At 44.7% G+C, this 18,882-nt stretch overlaps 1 protein-coding gene and 1 non-coding gene across 3 annotated transcripts in view; both read left to right on the top strand.

Moving 5' to 3' along the window:
• Window positions 1-18,882, top strand: part of PAPPA2 (pappalysin 2) — a 124,486-nt gene that overhangs the window by 84,340 nt on the left and 21,264 nt on the right. For both annotated transcript variants that reach the window (XM_077928221.1, XM_077928220.1), the window contains exons 17-20: window positions 11,747-11,915; window positions 12,809-12,941; window positions 13,671-13,780; window positions 15,708-15,779. In XM_077928221.1, the coding sequence (XP_077784347.1) occupies window positions 11,747-11,915; window positions 12,809-12,941; window positions 13,671-13,780; window positions 15,708-15,779 (484 nt within the window). The remainder of the gene's footprint in view (window positions 1-11,746; window positions 11,916-12,808; window positions 12,942-13,670; window positions 13,781-15,707; window positions 15,780-18,882) is intronic.
• Window positions 1,412-1,485, top strand: TRNAI-GAU (transfer RNA isoleucine (anticodon GAU)). Its single transcript has one exon. It is a non-coding gene; the product is annotated as a tRNA-Ile (tRNA).

The following is an 18,882-nucleotide window of genomic DNA, read 5'->3' on the forward strand; positions in this document are numbered from 1 at the left end:
TTAGAATGGCTGGTAATTGAAATCACCGTAAGGCTGTTTGACTTGCAAGGGATTGGAGTTAGAATCCAAAAGGCTGTCCTTTAGAGCCAGAGTCATGGGATGATGTCTCGTGAGACAGTGCATAGCCAACTAAGTTCTACTCAGAGTAGATGCATTCAAATGAATGGGTGGTAGCCAGCGAGCCACTGTGGTGTAGTGGTTAGAGTGTTGGACTAGGATCTGGGAGGGCAGGGTTCAAATCCCTGTTCAGCCATGAAACTTGCTGGATTTTCTTGGTCCAGTCACAATGGGCTCAGTCTAACTTAGCTCATAGCAATGTTGTGATGGGGAGGAAGAGAACCGTGTACGCTCCGTGTGAGCTCCTTGGAGGAAAGATGGGATACAAATACAATAAATAAATAAATTTCAGTGGTTTTACTCTTGAGTATGGCTAACACTGACACAACCCAGGGTCACTTCTGGTCTTCCAGAAAAGGTAAGAAAGTGAGATATACATATATATGAGTTGACTGTGTGTGTGTGTGTGTGTGTGTGTGTGTATGCTCTTTTTGGACTTGTCCATAGCATTTTGCAGCTTTAAGGTTGCAGAGGACTTTTAATTAACAAGACTTACTACCAATAAAACGTTATGGCATAATCTCCAGGGGAGGTCTAGAGAACGGGCCTTTCCTGCAGTGGCTCCCCATTTGTGCAATGCCCTCCTCAGAGAGGCTCCCCTGGTACCTTCATTGCATATCTTTAGGTGACAGGCAAAAATGTCTCTCTTCAATCAGGCGTTTGGCTGATTAACATTCCATGGCTTCCCTTTTAAATGTGTTCAGTGGCGTAGCGTGGGTTGTCAGCACCCGGGGCAAGGCAAGTAATTTGTGCCCCCTAACCTGTGGATTTGCGCCCCTTAACCTGTGGATTTGCGAACCCTAACCATAACTCCCAGATGTTGCACCCGGTGCGGCCGCCCCCCCCTGCACCCCCCAAGCTACGCCACTGAATGTGTTTGTGTGAGGGGGTGTGCGTTATTCGTTTGCTTTAATTTTTGTTTTATTGTGTATTTTGTATTCTTATTTTGCGTTTTTCTGTTGTGAACCGCCCTGGGCTCTTCGGATGAAGGGCTGTATACAAATTAAACAGGGTGTATTTTTGTAACTTTGTAAGGTGGATAGCCATTGGGTAAGCCTAGTCTTGGTTGGAGGGGAGGTTGTAGCCTCTGCCTGCCCCTCCACGGGTAAGGTTAGGGGGCTAGGGCCATGCCACTCCACCAATGGGGACTGCTTGGGGGATGCCCCGATTTGACCTAGGTCATAGGGTAGCCCCTACTTGCTGGCTCCCAGCGGGCGGGCAGGAGTGACATGTGCAGTTGCTTACCTCAGTGCCTATGGCCAAACCTTCACATCTGCAACTCACTAGCATCTCAGCCTGGATAGCTCAGTTGGTTAGAGCGTGGTGCTGATAATGCTAAGGTTGCAGGTTCGATCCCTGCATGGGACAGCTGCCTATTCCTGCATTCCAGGGGTTGGACTAGATGGTCCACAGGGTCCCTTCCAACTCCACAATTATTTAATTGTTTTCAGTTTTCTGAATAATCAAGTTTTTAAAATATGGTGTGTGTTGTCTAGTTATTTGCACCTTAGGGAACAGGGTGGTCACGGGGCCTCACCACACAAAGCCAAAATAGACAAATCCTCTCTTCCTTTCCCTCGAATCTTGAGTTTTCTGTCCTACCTCATGGAATCAGCTCTGTTATCCTCCAGTGCTATGAAAATCCAGTCCTTCCCTCTCCACCCCCTTTTTCCAATCCAAATGAAAAATCTGCCTTTGGTAAGAAAACAGTTAAAATAGTACATAAGTGAATTTATGCTAACCTTCATCATTTTTAAATGTCAAAACTGTACCTCTCCAGCTTCTTTTTTTAATGTAGAACTCTACCCTCTAAACACAACATTTATTTTCTCCCCTAACAATATTGTTTCTGGATAGAAAAAATGCTCACAATTACAAAATAGTGTCTGCATGAGTAAAATTTGCATTACTTGCTATCTTGACAAGTTTGCAGAATTTGGCTTTCATTGTGGCATAAATTTGAGTTTCTGTTCACAGTAAGCCTGCTTCACTTTTATGTCTGCAATTCTATACTTTATAAGCTCTATTAAACTCAATTGACCCTATTTCTTAGTAGACATTGGATTACACTGGAAGGATGTTTCCAGATGGTGACCTTATATAGCAAATGAACACTTCAGATGTGATTTTTCTGTATGCACATTAACGTGTAGAATATGCCTGGGTCCCAAGTTGTTTAGAGAGATTTAATAAGTCAATAGTATTTGGAATTAGATTCAGAAGTGGGCAGCCAGCCAGTGGAGCTCTTTTGACACTAACAAGATATGATCTGATTTTGCTACACCTGTCAAAATCCTGGCAGCTGTGTTCTTAACCAACTAAAGCTTTTGGACTGTCTTCAGACAGAGCCTCACATATAACGTACCGTAGTAATCCAATCAGGAAGTTGTCAGGGCATGGAGAACTGGCTAGACTGACCTCTGTCCAGGAGAGAGGATGAACCAGGAAGATGGCACCCTGATGGGCTCACAACATAAAATCACAATATAAAAAAGACAAACTATGTAAGAAAAACAGGAAGAAAAACAAAGCAATAATCCCCCTCCCATCTTGATTCCTACTCAGATGTACCAAATAAAAAAAAATATTGTTTGCAGGATCACATCCTATTCAAGGTTCGTTCATCTTTCAGAGCCAGAGGCAGGAGAATCTGAAAGTAGGTAAACAAATTGCCACTTGAGGATCCTTTATACCAGCCATTATTTGCCATTGGTGAACTTATTCTAGTGAACAAAATGCCAGCCCAGAGCAGTGGTCATGCTGAATAATAACAAGAACGTGAGCAAGCTACAGGCCCCCATGCCTTTGCACCAAAGGCTGATCTTATCCTCACCCTCTGTTTTCCTTTCTTGGTATATCCCTCTCCCGCCAGTAGGTCCCGCATTATCCAAACATTGCAGTTGATTTGAAGTTAGATCATAAAAAGTGTAGAGAGAGGTGGATGTGGGGAAGGGAAATGGAAATAATCAGCAGGGTGGGACATGGAAATTCTTCAGAAAGGCCACTGTGGGTGAAGGAGGATAGAGCTAGGATGATCAAGAGTGTAGCTTGGCCGCAGGCCACCTAACATTAACTGGAAATGTATGCAGCCCTGTTCATATTTTTGCACCAAAATAATTCCAGTCTCTGTGCCAACTAAACCCAAATTCTTTGCCCTGTAAACTCAACAGGCTGCACTCCAGCTAAATTATGAAAATCATCTTCTTCTTGTATGTTTGCGCTTGCAGAGTAAGCCTGCTCAGCTTGCATGATTTATTTTGAACACATGAAAGGGTTGATGGGTCCTGCGCCACCCAGAAAACCTTTTAAAATGAACAAGGCTGTAAGAGAAGGTTTAGCCCCTGCTCCTCTTGCCCCAGCCCTCCTCCTGTTGCAGCAGGCAAGACTCCACTTTACTCCACAGTAAGAGAAACCTAAATGTAAAATGTTTGAAACTGAGCGGAGTTTGGGCCCTCTACTCCCACAAACGCAGCAGTATAAAACTCTTTATGTCCTGCTTCCTAGCCAAAATGAGAGAAAACTTCAGGGAGGAAGAGATAGTAAGCAAAGCTTGTGGACAGAGGTCCCATCCTGCTGAAGAATTGAACCATTTTACAAACCCAGGACATCTTCATGGTTCTAGTCATCTGTTAGCTGCCCTGGGAGCAGCTCTACAGAAGGGTAATGCCGAAATCTAAAATGAAGCAAAAACTATGGTTTGTCAGTTAAGATTCAGACATCAAAACAATTTGTCAGGGTTTTTTTTTATGTGGAGCAGTTTACTTCAGAAACACACACACACAATTATACCTTATCATAATTTGGTCATTAGTGGGACGCGGGTGGCGCTGTGGGTTAAAGCCTCAGCACCTAGGACTTGCCGATCGAAAGGTCAGTGGTTCGAATCCCCGCGGCGGGGTGCGCTCCCGTCGTTCGGTCCCAGCGCCTGCCAACCTAGCAGTTCGAAAGCACCTTCGGGTGCAAGTAGATAAATAGGGACCGCTTACCAGCGGGAAGGTAAACGGCGTTTCCGTGTGCTGCGCTGGCTCGCCAGATGCAGCTTTGTCACGCTGGCCACGTGACCCGGAAGTGTCTGCGGACAGCGCTGGCTCCCGGCCTATAGAGTGAGATGAGCGCACAACCCTAGAGTCGGACACGACTGGCCCGTACGGGCAGGGGGTACCTTTAAACATTGAGAAAAGTCTAGCAGTTGTATACTCTTCGCTACCTTCATTGAAAGTACCAAAATAGAGGTTGAAAAATATACTCCAAGGGTAGCTAATCTGTATTAACATGACTTAACTCACCCTGTGTTGCAGCCCTGACATAAAAAGGGAGGGGGATTTACCCCAGAACTATTGCATGGAGGAAAGTTTTTTTTAAACCCTCACAGCACAACCCCAATCCTGATCCACAGATGCTGAAATATATTCATGCATTCAGGGCTGGCCCACCCACCCACCCACCCAGCAAGCAAAGTGAGGTGACTGCTTCAGGCGGCAGGATTCACCCCTTATTCCTGATGTAGATCTTTATTCACCCCTTCTCTCCTGGTGGGTATGAGGGTACCATTTTGTGCTTGGCCTCAGGTGCCAAAATATCTTGGGTCAGCTCTGCATGCATTTCATACATTATCTAGTTTGGTCCATAGTCTACCACGAAGGAAGGGTCTATTGCTGTAGACTAGAGGTGTTTATCTCTCTTGTAGTGAAGAGCGAGAGGTGGCTGTTTTGTTGCTTTTGCTCTTCACTGAGAAAACATGAGAGACAAGGATACTGGCCCTTAAGGCTACAGTTTTGTTTCCATCCAGTTTACAAGTAAATACCTCTCCTCTTTCCTGCTCTGCTGCTTGGAACCCTTGAATCTCCTGCCATTGGCAGACAATGTGAAGCTTTTGGACTAATTTATTGCCATCTTCCTTGGCACCTAAGCCTGGCTACTGCTAATGCACACTTGGGGGAGGGCCAGTCCCCCTGCTGTATGGATTGTGATGTTTTCAAGATTGATGTTGAGGCCTTCACATCAAACACACCTCTTGCATTGCCTCATATGTCTTCCTGAGGCTTTCAAATTTTGCCCTTTAAATGTTGGAAATTTTTTTAAACCCTTGATGATTATTTTTTTGATTTTTCTTTTTTTTTGCTTTGGCTCCGCTGCTAATCCTAAATAAATGTCAGTTTTGTAGGATCAGAAGAAGTGGTTGTGGCTCTGTTACAAAGGAAGGTTAAGAGCAAGTTTTTAAAGTCTCTCTCCCCCCCCCCCCCCGCCCCTTGCTTCATCCTTTCCCAGTACCTCTCAGTAAACTGGCTGCTTAGCTGGCTATGTGAACAGGTACTTAACTCCCCTCCCTTCTCCCCAGACACAAACACTCTGTTTCAGGGTTAGGTAAGGACAAGTATATTTTGCAGGCACCTGAAGATTGAACTCGGAAGGCTACAAGTGTGATTGAACTGGAGACTCCCTGCTCCTCCCTATATGATCGCTTGTGTGCCCCACCTCCTCCAGATTTTTCCAGCTCTAGGGCTCCAGAACTTCAGAATACTTGGGAGTCAGAACCCGGCTTACTTGTAAATACTTTCCATATGATGAGCATCACTTGTAGGCAAGATCTCCGCCTCTTCCTTCTCTGCAGCCACTGAGAGGTGCATTGCTGTGAGCCTTTGTCGATTGCCAAAGCGATCCCAGAAGACAGGGTGCCAGCCTTAAATGAGGCATTCCGGGGTCCATTTAAAACGGGGCAGTGGCAGGGTATGTAGGAATGCTTGAAGAATCCGATCCTTGCAAAGCCTAATGCAAACTACCTGATCTGTCCGCTCAGACTAATGTGCAGACCAGAATTCAGCTATCCTTTGGATTTCACCTTTCTCTGAATGTTGTAATGCAGTTCTTGGCACAAATAAGTATCACAATGCATTTACAATGCCTATTTTCAGAGAAAGTATGTTCCAAAATAAACACTTAATTGCAGTATTCTCCCTCCCTCCCTCTGTGTGTGTGGGGGGTGGGGGTGGGGGTGGGTGGGTTGTTAATGGGACGAAGAGCGAACACATTAGAAAGTGACACATCCTGGAAATCGGCCAATGAGTGCATCTTTACCTACCTTTTATTTTTCTAATGATGTTTGCAACATTCAGTTAGGATCTCAGATATAATGGAGTTCATTATATTATTTTAATTTATGCTGAAATATTTCTAAGCTGCTTTTCTGGACCAAGTCTGCAAACAAAATACAAGCATAAGGATGCATTAATGTAAGGCTGTAAACATTTTAAACCCCAAATAAATCCAACGGTACATTGAAATCAGCCAGCGTAGAAACACATTTCTAGTTTCTTAGGGAGCTAGGTTTCAGTTGACTGTTTCCATTCGTATGGAAGCAGCTCTGGGAAGGAACCACAGTGCCAACCAGTGGCTGCATCAGATTCCCGTCGTGTGTATGTGTGGGCGGGGGGGGGGGGACTCTTTAGAGCAGGAGCCAGGAAACTTTTTCAGCTGGGGGCCGGTCCACTGTCCGTCAGAACTTGTGGGGGGCTGGATTATATTGGGGGGGGGGGGGATGAATGAATTCCTATGTCCCACAAATAACCCAGAGATGCATTTTAAATAAAAGCACGCATTCTACTCATGTAAAAACACACTGATTCCCAGATCGTCTGCAGGCCAGATTTAGAAGGCGATTGGGCCGGATCTGGCCCCCGGGCCTTAGTTTGCCAACCCATGGTTTAGAAGTTTTAAAGTGAACGTTTTGAACTTCTCTAACTCTACTGTCTGAGTCTGATGAGTCTGCAATACTTGCAACTGGGTAGCTTAGGTGGCAGCTGGTTTCACTCCAGTACTCCCGGAGCCCCTGGCTCAAGAAAACAAGCCACAGTTGAGTTTCCTGACTCAGAATGATTTTCCCCCCTTGGCATGGGCATAGCCGGGGGGGGGCGGGGAGAGAAGCTGCCCTCCCTAAATCAAGTAATCTAAGATAACTCAGTTCACTCGCCCCCCAACATAAAGCTTGCCCCCATTAAATAAATCCTGGCTATGCCCATTGATGTGCTTGATGGGTTGGGGGTAGAGAATAAGAACACAATGTAAGAAAGGATTTGAATATGTTCTTATTAGTTTCTAAGTTTATGAGAAACAAAATAAAAAAAAATCCTTCCAGTAGCACCTTAGAGACCAACTAAGTTTGTTATTGGTATGAGCTTTCGTGTGCATGCACACTTCTTCAGATACCTGAAGTTTATGAGGGCATGGAAAGGATGCTATCTGGTAAATGTACCAATGATCCAACTTAGATCCAGTTGTTGGGGCTAGGGCTTTTTTTCTGGGGGTGCTCAAGAGTACACTGGATCAGCACCTTCCCCCCCCCCCCCCCAGATTTCAGAAGTGTGGCAACTTCATGGTGAGTACTGGCATCTTTTTTGCTTAAAAAAGGAGTGGGGGGGGGGGCTAGTCTGGTCCCACAGAAAGGAACTGAATCTTGGAGAGAGTACCTTTGAATTTGCAAAAAGCCATGTCTCATACGTACGGCCAATAGCGTTGTAAGACACATCCCTATGTGTTGCAGTTGCTGTTGTGGCTGCCTGTTGAATAGGGCCTGTGACTACAGGAATCATACCTGAAAATCTTTAAAAACTGTAAAACTTGAAAGGATCTTTGCACATCTCCGGGTGGACTTAAGTAGCCTTTTCCCCTTTGCAAAGTGGAAAATGTGTATGGTTTTACCTGATTAGCTAGAACAGAAGCTGTTTGGTTTTCTGGTCTCGTCAATTTACATCTCATTTGAAATGTCTGGGGCTGGAGCAGACTTCTGAACCTGTGACCCATCATCCATGTATGGCAACCCACAAGGGACACAAGGGATCTCCTGCCTCATAGACATGACTCATAGACAGTGTTGGACTTGGTGGCTCATAAGTTACTCAGCCTAGACTAGGTGGAATAGCTGCCTTATTGAGAATTAAGAGGAAAACAGGCTTTTTTCCATTGGAGAAGCTTCTCCCACCTCTTCCTATCTCGTTACATTTGTAGTTATAAAGCTACCAATGATTGAAGCTAATTTTATGGTACTGGAGAGTGGCTCTCATTGCTCTTAAAAATGATCAACTGTGCATTGTCATTGGCTCAGTGAGTGGATACTTTTATTATTAGGATCTCTCTAATGAGTTGTCGCTGATCATCAGTGATGATGGCCAACATAACCAACTGGTCAGAAAGTTTTTGCGTTACTTTTAGTCAAGGATAAAATCAACAGATATTTCTTCTTGAAAAGTGTTCAAACTTAAGCAGCATTATTTTATTACCGCTTGATGCCCTTGGTGTATTTTCTGGCAGAAATTTCACTTTTCTTTACCAGAAATATTTGACAAGCTGGACAGAATTCAGAGATGAGCCACAGAAATGACAAAAGGCCTGGAGAGACTGACTTGACTGAGGCTCTGTTGTAAGACTCAAAGCTGTAGAGTTTTAGGTTGATGGAGGGAGAGGGACACAGTAACTGGCTGCATGATTTCAAAGGATTTGAAGAGAAATACAAGAGGGGGCCTTGTAGGGAAGGATGCAGTGGCTTCTTTGTGGGAATGCGATATTCTCAGGAAGCATGAGTCTCAAGCAGGCAAGGAGCCATCTCCACTGGAATGTCTAGGGACATAAACAATGCACCCCACGCTAAAGAATTCTGCACCTGTGCAAATTCAAATTCTGAACGACAAAAGCTGAATTCTGTAACTGGTATAAATTATGCAAGACAAGCAGATTTGCCAAGATGTCTTGAATTTATATATATCTACTTTTCATTATCCTGCCAACCTAGCAGTTCGAAAGCACGTCAAAGTGCAAGTAGATAAATACCTCTGGCGGGAAGGTAAACGGCGTTTCCGTGCGCTGCTCTGGTTAGCCAGAAGTGGTTTAGTCCTGCTGGCCACATGACCCGGAAGCTGTACGCCGGCTCCCTCGGCCTATAGAGCGAGATGAGCGCGCAACCCCAGAGTGGGTCACAACTGGACCTAATTGTCAGGGGTCCCTTTACCTTCCATTTACTTTTCATTAATTCTGAGGTTTTTTGGTCTTGGAAATTTGATTTATGGGGATTTCTATTTAAACCGACCTAATCTGTACTTCTCAGATTAAAGTGCAGATCAGAACATAACTATCTTTTGGATTGTTTTTATGTCCCTGAATCTTGTAATACACTGCTCAAAAAACGTGCCAGAATGCATTTAAATGTGCATTTTAGGATAAAATAGGTTGAATTAAAGAAATATGAGAAATATGTTAGAACAAAATACATACTTTTTGAATGGATTTTTTAAACATCACAGATGGTGGAAACAATATAGAATGGACTTAATGAATGAACACATGTAGAATTGGCATGAAGAGGAAATAAACTGATCTTCTCATCCCGAGCCTTGGGAAGGGGTGATGAGCTATGCAGCTTGCATCTGTAAATGTTCAGCAGGCAGCACTTTTTCAGCCTGTTCTGATATATTACTTACTGCAGGCAGCTTATTTAAAATAAAAATCAAATTATCTTGTTTTTCCAAAATCAAGTTAAAGGAAAACAATTCAGCTTGAAAGGCACATATGTCCTCAAATGTTAACATATTCTGAGTTAAATATGTGATGCATATCATCTTCCCTTCAGTGGTTTTCATAACTGAATACAGTTAACAAACAAGAACGTGCCCTCCTCTCTCAGCGGCAGCAAGGGAATATTGATTTCCTAATTTAGGGTTTAAAAAAAACACCAGGGATCGTCTTATACATATGGGGGCTTCTTATACATGAAAAAATACTGTAGTTCCTAAGAATGTGAGTTGAGATATGGGAATCCCAGGGCTTTTTCAGACTGTTTTGCTGTTTTCAGACGGCATTGAATCACATGCCACGTAATCTTAAGTGGCACTTGGGACCTGTAGCAAGTGTTGTTGATTTGATTTGGAACAGCGAACATAGTGTAATCAAGTTCAAACTGTGCGCAGATCGACAGCTGGAAAATAAATAAATAAATAAATAAATAAATAAAGTTGCATTTGACTTCAAAAGAGGAAACTTCTGAAAAATGAGGGTATTGTTAAAAGGAAAGTTGAAAGGCAAAGTCTTGAAAGGGCAAATCTCTCCTAAATGCTTGGGAGTTGTTTAAAACCACAATGACCGCTCCCCACATTAAATGGGGGGAGGGCACCCTTTGCGTGGCTGCTCACAGCCCCCTGGACCCTATGTGGAACCAGTAGCGCAGGCTTGGCTTTGCCTTCCCCAGGTGAGATACCTGGAGGTCTCCGCCTACCTCAGCCAGTTGCCCAATCCTGCCTGGGGAGGCGTTGCCAAGGAGATCAGGCCAGGTAGGGGGAGTGACCACCTGCCCACACAATCGGGGGAGGATCTTATCTGGGAATTGTCAGTTGGTTCCCCGTTAAAGGGGTTGCTATGAGGGGAGGCTTTGGCCGTACACCTAGAGGTTGTCATTGCTCTCCCCTGTGACGGTGGCATAACGGGGGCGGGCTCTCTCTGCTTGAACATATGTTCTCCAGAGCCAGCCTATCCCCCCCCCCCCAGGATAATCCTGATGTTTCCCAGATCCCTGGAGGAGGACTGGGAGGGATAAACGCCCAATGCCTGAGCCCAAGGTCTATCCACATCTGAAACATAATAAAGTTGTGGCCAATTTTAATCCCATAGTACATTGTCTTGAGTCATTATTCCACACGGGGGCCGCCCAGGGTTTGGGGGACTCCGCCTGTCCATGCAATATTAGAAGCTCAGGTAGAATGTAGGCCACAGACCAAGGAAGGTACCACCAAGGCCAAGAGGGTGCCTGTGTGCTTAAAAAGCAATCAAGTAAGTGATTTAAGCCAAAAAGGCTTCCTTTGGAGAATGGAAGTCTTGTCCAAGTGAGAACAAAAAGAAACGAAAACTTTGGCGTAAGGAATGCAAGTGGACAATAAGAGAGGCTAAATTTGAGGAACACGTTGCTAAAAACACGAAGACCAGCAATAAAAAGACAAACTGACATACCTCAGTAGCAAGAGATTAGCAAGGGAAGTGGTTGTGCCTTTGGATGAAAAGGGAGTCAAAGGATGCTTAAGGAGATCACAGAACTAGTTATTTGCACCTGTCTTCACAGGGGAAGATACAGGGCAAATTCATGTTCCTGAACAAGCTTCCACGGGAAGGGAGCCTGAGGGATATGAGCATACAACTTTTCCTAAAGAATAGTGGAAACCATACTTTGTTAAGGCTTCTGGGAATTGTAGCTCTGTGGGGAAGAAACTATAGCTCCTAGGTTTCTTTGGGGGAAGTTATGTGCTTTAAATGTGTGCCGTTGCTTTGCCCCTCTGTTCTGTTGACTCGTCCTTTTGTTCCCATTTGCTTAAAAGCAACACTTGCTTCTCCCTTTTCAAACATATTCTGGCTTTATTCTCCCTTAGCTCACACGTCATGCTTCCTGTTCTGTAGTCAAACAGCTATAAATATAATGGCAGATTCAGTTCCCTCCCCCCAAAGTAAAGTACTTTGCAATCAGTTTTTAAGCAGCTAGCCAGTTGATCACCACTCTCTATTGCAAAGGTTAAAGCAAACAATGACACACCCTCCAAATAGTGCTACACTATGCAATGACATAACCAGCCTTTTCCTCTGTTTTTAATTCCCCTCCTAGAAAGTTCCTGAATATTCAGTGTCTCGAAAGTGGCTTCTGGGAAGAAGGTAGCTGCGTTCCAGTGCTGTGTAAGCCACCCCCACCTGTCTTTGAGGGAATATACAACTGTACAAATGGCTTTGAGCTTGACAGCCAATGTGTTCTCAGCTGCAGCCCACAGAATAAGAAGGTAAGGATCATTCAGTATAGTGGCTGATCTACTAAATAGCCCAGAGCATCTAAGATTTCCATTGAAGGGCAGAAATAGCAAATTTGGCAGTTCAACATTTTGGCTGCCTTGCTTGCTGCTATCTCTTGAGCAGGGGTCGGCAACCTAAGGTCCATGGGCCACAAGCGGCCCACGGGGGTCATTTAACCGGCCCACAAGCCAGCCCTGAACCGAGCCACCTGCTTGACAAGTCACTGTGTGCTGCGCTAAATCAGCGCGGCACAGGCACTCGCTTTAGCGGTGCCAGAAATTTCGTCTGCACCAACACAGACGCCGGGAATTGCAGGGGTGTATGCTCCAGCCCACGGAAGGATCTCCACTGGAGTGAACTGGCTCAAGCGAGGTAAACCTTGCCAACCCCTGCTCTTGAGTTTGGTTTTATTTTGTTCTAGATAGAGAAACAGAGAGAAGGGTAGTTCAGCCTGTGGAAACAGGAGCAGGGAGGAAAACAAGGGGAAAAAAAATCTGAATCCAATGTTGTTGAAGAGGCTTCGTGCGGCTATCGCTGAAGCCAGAACAGCAAGAGGGATTGCTGCGCAGCAATCCCTCTTGCTGTTCTGGCTTCAGCGATAGCTGTGCAGTCTGCATTGGACACCTCATCTGGATTTTTGCTCAAGACAGCATCGCAATGTCTGCAGAAGAAAAAAAATTATCATCAGAGTTGCAAAAGAGTCACGGTGGGTGACTGAGGGGTCCAGAGCTGCATTAGCTGAGGGGAGGTATTAACTGGGCTGACCCAGTCAGATGGGCAGCATATAAATAATAAAGTTGTTGTTGTTGTTGTTGTTAACAACCCACAGACAAACTTAAGAAGGTCTGCTAGGTGATGAGTTCTGCATCCTGTGTACTTTTAGGTCCCAATTCTTTGCACTAAAGATGGCTTGTGGACAGAGGAATTTAAATTGTGTGAAGATCTGCAGGGGGAATGTTCACCACCTGAAGAGCTTAACTCAGTGGAGTACAAGTGTGAGGAAGGCTATGGAATTGGTAAGAACCTTATCTTCTGCAACCTCCTTTTTTCAGGTTCTTGGAAGAAAGTTTCTCCCCTTCCCTCCAAAAAGCCAAGTCTCTCACTTTCTTCAAGAATTAGGAAAGAGTTCATGAGTCAGTAGTGATTTAATTGATGGTACATTTCAGATTAATTGCTGCTATAATAGTCTATGGATTAACTCAACAATGTTATTTTAATTTTTGATTGATTTATCTGATTATTGGAGGATTGGAGAAACCCAAATTATCTGGAGATGGGGGGAGGTAAGTGCCTTTCAATGAGGAGGACATCATCTGGATGCTGCAAAAATAAATACATACATCAAATACTGATGGAAGCAGCTTCACATTAAACTCCATTGTGGATGAGCCCAGAGAGAAGCAGGGCATGGAAGCCAGCAATTTTTATTGGATTTGGATTTTCATCTGAGCTGGAGAAGAATTTTGGACCTCACCACCTTCATTCAAAGGCTATTGAGCAGCCTAGAAGTTTGGGATGTGTATCGTAAATGCCGAGCAGTCCAAACTTTAGAACTATTCATATATTTGCACGTGACTTCCTGTTGCTTTTGGATCACAGGTATCATGAATGCAAGGTTGGTGTTGTAGCCTCTTAGAGTCTCAAGGTGGGAGCAACATGAAGAGCTAAGGTAGAGCTTCACAATGCCCAAGAGATCTCAGTGGCTTCAGGTGCAAAAGGTAATTACCTGCTCTTTTACCCTCCAGGTGCTGTGTGCACACCTTCCTGTCTAATTCTCCCGAAAGATCCGGTAACACTGCCTGAAAATGTCACTGCAGATACCATGGACCACAGATTGAAGCCTGCTAGAGTCCAGGTAAAGTGGCCCAGGTGATGTGGAAGGCAGTATATAAATTATCAAAAGTAAAGTAAAGTAAACCTGTGCTAGAAGTATTACCACCAGCCATTCCCACCTTATGTGTTCTGGCTTGTTGCTATTCAATAAGCTTCCCTGGTGATCTGGGTAGTTGCTATGCAGAACCAAAATGGGGGAGATAATTTGTTGAAAAGCTCTGCCAGGCTCTAATTCTCTACCCCCCACCTTTGATGATTTTTGAAAATTCAGGTCATACATTGAGTGATCCTTGGCTGGCTACACTTAGGGTCATCCATATGTTTGGTCAGGAAGCCATTCACTTTACTTGAATTAGCTTCATTTGCTCATAGTAATGTCAGCACGTAGCTAAACATCATCGACTCCATACCATTTTGATGTCATCACTTCTAGTACGTGGTCCCTGAATAGCCAAGATCAGTCAAAAAGTTATAAGAGCACAGAGAAATGACCACTGAAGTAGCAACAAAGAGTGTCAGCACTGGAGTATTATTGGCTGCCAACAATCACAAAAAATAAGGGATTAATGATTTCTCGTTCTGTCCTCCCAGAACCACTGTTTTGAAGGAGGGGACTGAATGAATGTAAAGAGTATTCAACAGGGATTTCACTTGAATGAAGCTTAACAGGTGGTGCAGATGCTGGACCTCTCTGACATCCTCCGAAGCTCACATGTTCCTGGGAAGTGGAAATACATGTGTACAGAAAAGATGCACATGAGCATTCTAGCAGGAAGGGGTAAATTAAATGTGGCAAGAGCATTACAGTGCAACCTCGGGTTAAGAACCTGAAACTGTTCTTAACCTGAAACTGTTCTTAACCTGAGGGACCACTTTAGCTAATGGGGCCTCCCATTGCTGCCGCGCAATTTCTGTTCTCATCCTGAAGCAAAGTTCTTAACCCGAGGTACTATTTCTGCGTTAGTGGAGTCTGTAACCTAAAGCGTCTGTAACCTGAAGTGTCTGTAACCCGAGGTACCACTGTAGTCTGGAAACAACTGCAGATTCCCTCTTCTCTTCAGCTGTGGTTCCATTCCAAGCTGTCTTGATCCAAGCTGGTTTTGGTCTGAATATTTGGCTAGGATTTCCAATTTCTTGCTAATGGCTGACTTAGGAAATATTGCCCTGTTTCCCCTCCATGGAATGGCTAAAATGCCTCAGATATTATAACTTCTTTGTTTTCCCTTAATTGGGTCTATCAAGAATGATATTTCTGAAAATAAAACTGAAGCATACTGAAAGCACAGTGGAAGGGAAAATAAAAGCAGAGAGTACTATCAAGAGCCAGAGTTTCAAACCAAGATTACCCTGTTCCTCCGAAGAATTTTCAGGAAGTGTGGGAACACTCAGAGTTTCATTCATTTGGACACTGCTGTGTGTTAGGTTGAATCAGTCATATGGGATATGTTGCAGCAGGGGAGGGGGTTGTTTTGTGGCCCTGCTCTGCAGGGTCTGTCATTCTGAACTGGAAAGAAGGCCTTGAGTTGGAATTCTCCAACACCGGTTGCTAAGACACATATCCTTTGTTTATTTTCTCAATTCCTCGAACGCTTTGTACATTTCTGATTCACTTCTCTTCCTCCTGAACTTGACTGTCTGCAATGCTTTGTCCCAAGTGCAAGACTGCATGTGAAATCTGTAGCACTTCACAGGTGGAATCTTTGAATGTAAACATTACAGATCATTGGTCATTCTGGTAATACTTAATCTTTAATACTTAAAGCTGGAATGAAGAACCTGGAGCCCTCCAGACTATAGCTCCCATTTTCCTGACCATCAGCCAAGGAGCTGCTAATTCAACAATATCTGATAGGCCAACAGTTCCTAATTTCTGACATTCAGTGATACTGTAGAGAGGCACACCTTACTTCCTGCACCACATGAAACTTTCTGCTTTTTCCTTTCTTCAGAGTATCGTGTGCACTGGAAGACTGGAGTGGCATCCAGATCCGAAAGCCATTCATTGTATTTCTTCATGCGAGGTAAGGAGTGTGTGTTTATGCAGAATGGATGTTTGGTGCCACATTCTAGTGTCTTTGCATCTTGTGACACACCAGCCTGACAAAATTGAAGATCCCATTTTCTGAAATGCAGAGGTTTGCAAAGTAGAAACCACCACCAAAAATTCATCTAGTCATACCCCAGGCAGTGCATGCTTTACTTGAAAGCATCCTTGACAGAAGAAGAGAGAAGAAGAGTTTGGATTTGATATCCCACTTTATCACTACCCAAAGGAGTCTCAAAGCGGCTAACATTCTCTTTTCCCTTCCTCCCCCACAACAAACACTCTGTGAGGTGAGTGAGGCTGAGAGACTTCAAAGAAGTGTGACTAGCCCAAGGTCACCCAGCAGCTGCATGTGGAGGAGTGGGGAAGCAAACCCAGTTCACCAGATTACGAGTCCACCGCTCTGAACCACTACACCACACTGGCTCAGCTAAAGCATCCATGACAGATGGCCATCCAATCTCTGCTTAAAAACCTCCAAGGAAGGAGCATCCATCATCTCCTGAGAGAGTCCATTCCACTGTCAAACAACTCACTGTCAGGAAGGTCTTTCTGATGGTGAGTCGGAATCTCCCTTCTTGTAACCTGAATCCATTGGATTGAGTCCTACCTTCCAAAGCTGTGGAAAACAAACTTCCTCGTTCTTCCATGTGACAGCCCATTAGATATTTGAAGAAGGCTATCATATCTCTGAGGGATGCGGGTGGCGCTGTGGGTAAAAGCCTCAGCACCTAGGGCTTGCCGATCGAAAGGTCGGCGGTTCAACCTGCCAACCTAGCAGTTCGAAAGCACTCCCGGGTGCAAGTAGATAAATAGGGACCGCTTACTAGCAGGAAGGTAAATGGTGTTTCCGTGTGCGGCTCTGGCTTGCCAGAGCAGCGATGTCACGCTGGCCACGTGACCCGGAAGTGTCTCCGGACAGCGCTGGCCCCCGGCCTCTTGAGTGAGATGGGCGCACAACCCTAGAGTCTGTCAAGACTGGCCCGTACGGGCAGGGGTACCTTTACCTTTTTATCATATCTCTGACAGGAAGAGCTGTTTGACAGTGGAACGGTCTCCCTCGGGAGGTGGTGAGCTCTCCTTCCTTGGAGGTTTTTAAGCAGAAGTTGCATGGCCATCTGTCATGGATGCCTTAGCTGAGATTCCTGCATTGCAGGGGGTTAGACTAGGTGACCCTTGGGTCCCTCCCAACTCTAAAATTCTCTGATCTCCTAGTCTCCTCTTTCCCAAGCTAAACATACCCAGCTCCCCCAACCATTCCCCATAAGGCTTGGTTTTCAGACCTTTGGTCATCTTGTAGGCTTCTTCTGCACATGTCCTAGCTTGTCAATATCCTTCTTAAATTGTAGTGCCCAGAACTGGACACAGGTGTGGTCTGACCAAGGCTGTGAATTGTTACCCAGCTACCATTTTGAGAATTCTTTGGAGGGAGGGGTGGCCATGACAGTTTGAGTTGTGTTCCGCAGAAGACCCTGAGCTGTAAAGGGGGTGGGGAAACATATACCTCAGGCTATTTAGTTATGTCATCTGGATTTCTTTCTCTCTCTCTCCTGTGTCTGGTGCTTGAACAGCTTAACTTCCCAGCTTCCCTCTTGTCCTTGGCCTATCAATCTTCTGTCCATTTCAGTCCCTTTTTGCCAGGAGTTGGGAGGAATGAGGCATTTGGAAACCCACAAAGAGGGGTGAAAAAAAGTGGGGAAAGGGAGAGGCATTTGGAAAGCTCATCAGGGATGTCAGCTGGTGGTGGAACGGACTGTGAATTACTGAAGCTACCCGCGAAGTTCATCCTAGTACTATCATGAGAAAAACAGATGACCAAAAATGCTAAAATGGCTGGATGAGGGATGGATAGCCAGAGTACAGAGTGACTTGGAAGCAATCTGCTGGTGAAACCAGTGATCAATTTTAGAGCTGTTGACAGTTCCTGATATAGTCTAGTAGCTTGAGTCCCTGGATTTTGCCTGGATAGCTATTGATTGGGTGAATGGAGAGATCTGTGGCCTGCTCTTGGGCTAGGCAACTAGACAAAGGGTAGTCAACTGGCATGAGCAAAAGCCAGCTTAAAAATGCATTTTATTTGCCCCTCCCCAGTGTCCTGCCAAGCGCGAGAGTATTCTTTATTGTTATTTACATTGCTATCTCACCCATCCTCCAAGTCGCTCAGGGTGGCCTTCATGTCCACGTCTTCTCAGTCTGCTATTGCACACTTGGATCCACTATCCACTGCATCAGTTAAGTACAAACATTGCAGTGTTTTACTTGTACAGAAAGGAAATTGCAGAGATATTCAAGTTGCTGTCTCTGTTTGGGCTTTTGTATTCATGGAGCTGTGCACTCTGTATAATGATGAAGCCTTCAGTCCCTGGTGATACCAGTCTTCTTATAGAGCTTGTCTTTGAAGGGGCTGTGTTATGCAAGAATAAAGCCCTCTAAGAATACAAGAGTTATTCACCCCAATGTTAATGGTAAACAGGTGCTGCTTCAATTTGAATTTCTGCTGCTGCTGAAGGTGTCACAGATGCATTAAAAGATTTTTAACACAAAAAAGGGTGTGCCAAGGATGATTAATTTAGGGGAGAGCAGTGGTATCACAGTTAGTCCTAAGGTATTCACATTCCATATCTCCACATACAAAGCCTCAGCCTTGAAATCTCTATTTTGAAAAATTGCTTTTGCATTTGAGAGCTTTTGTTTCACTTCTTCACACTGGAGGCCTTTAATGCAACTGGACTCAACTGCTGTTTTCCTAACAGAATGTGAGGCAGCCTACCGTGGGTTAATCGTCCCACTTTGCCCAGGAAACTTTTCCATCACTTCTTCCACTCTTCTATATACTTCCAGTTTTGTTCATGTCTCAACCTGAGTAGAAGTCCTTTTTGATCCTCTGCATTTTCCTGCCAACTGCTGTGCTTCTTTCCTCCCCAACCTTTCGAATGTATCTTTCCCCAGTCTTTTCTTCTTTCTCTACTGCAAAACAAACAAAGTTTCCTGTCCCTGCCCTGCCACTTACCTTGAAGAGATCACACCCTGGGTCATTGTCATCCCTTGCTCTGTTTTCTTTCGTGGCCAAAATGTAGGTT

Source organism: Podarcis muralis, chromosome 5 (assembly GCF_964188315.1).
Source record: "Podarcis muralis chromosome 5, rPodMur119.hap1.1, whole genome shotgun sequence".
Lineage (NCBI taxonomy): Eukaryota > Metazoa > Chordata > Lepidosauria > Squamata > Lacertidae > Podarcis > Podarcis muralis.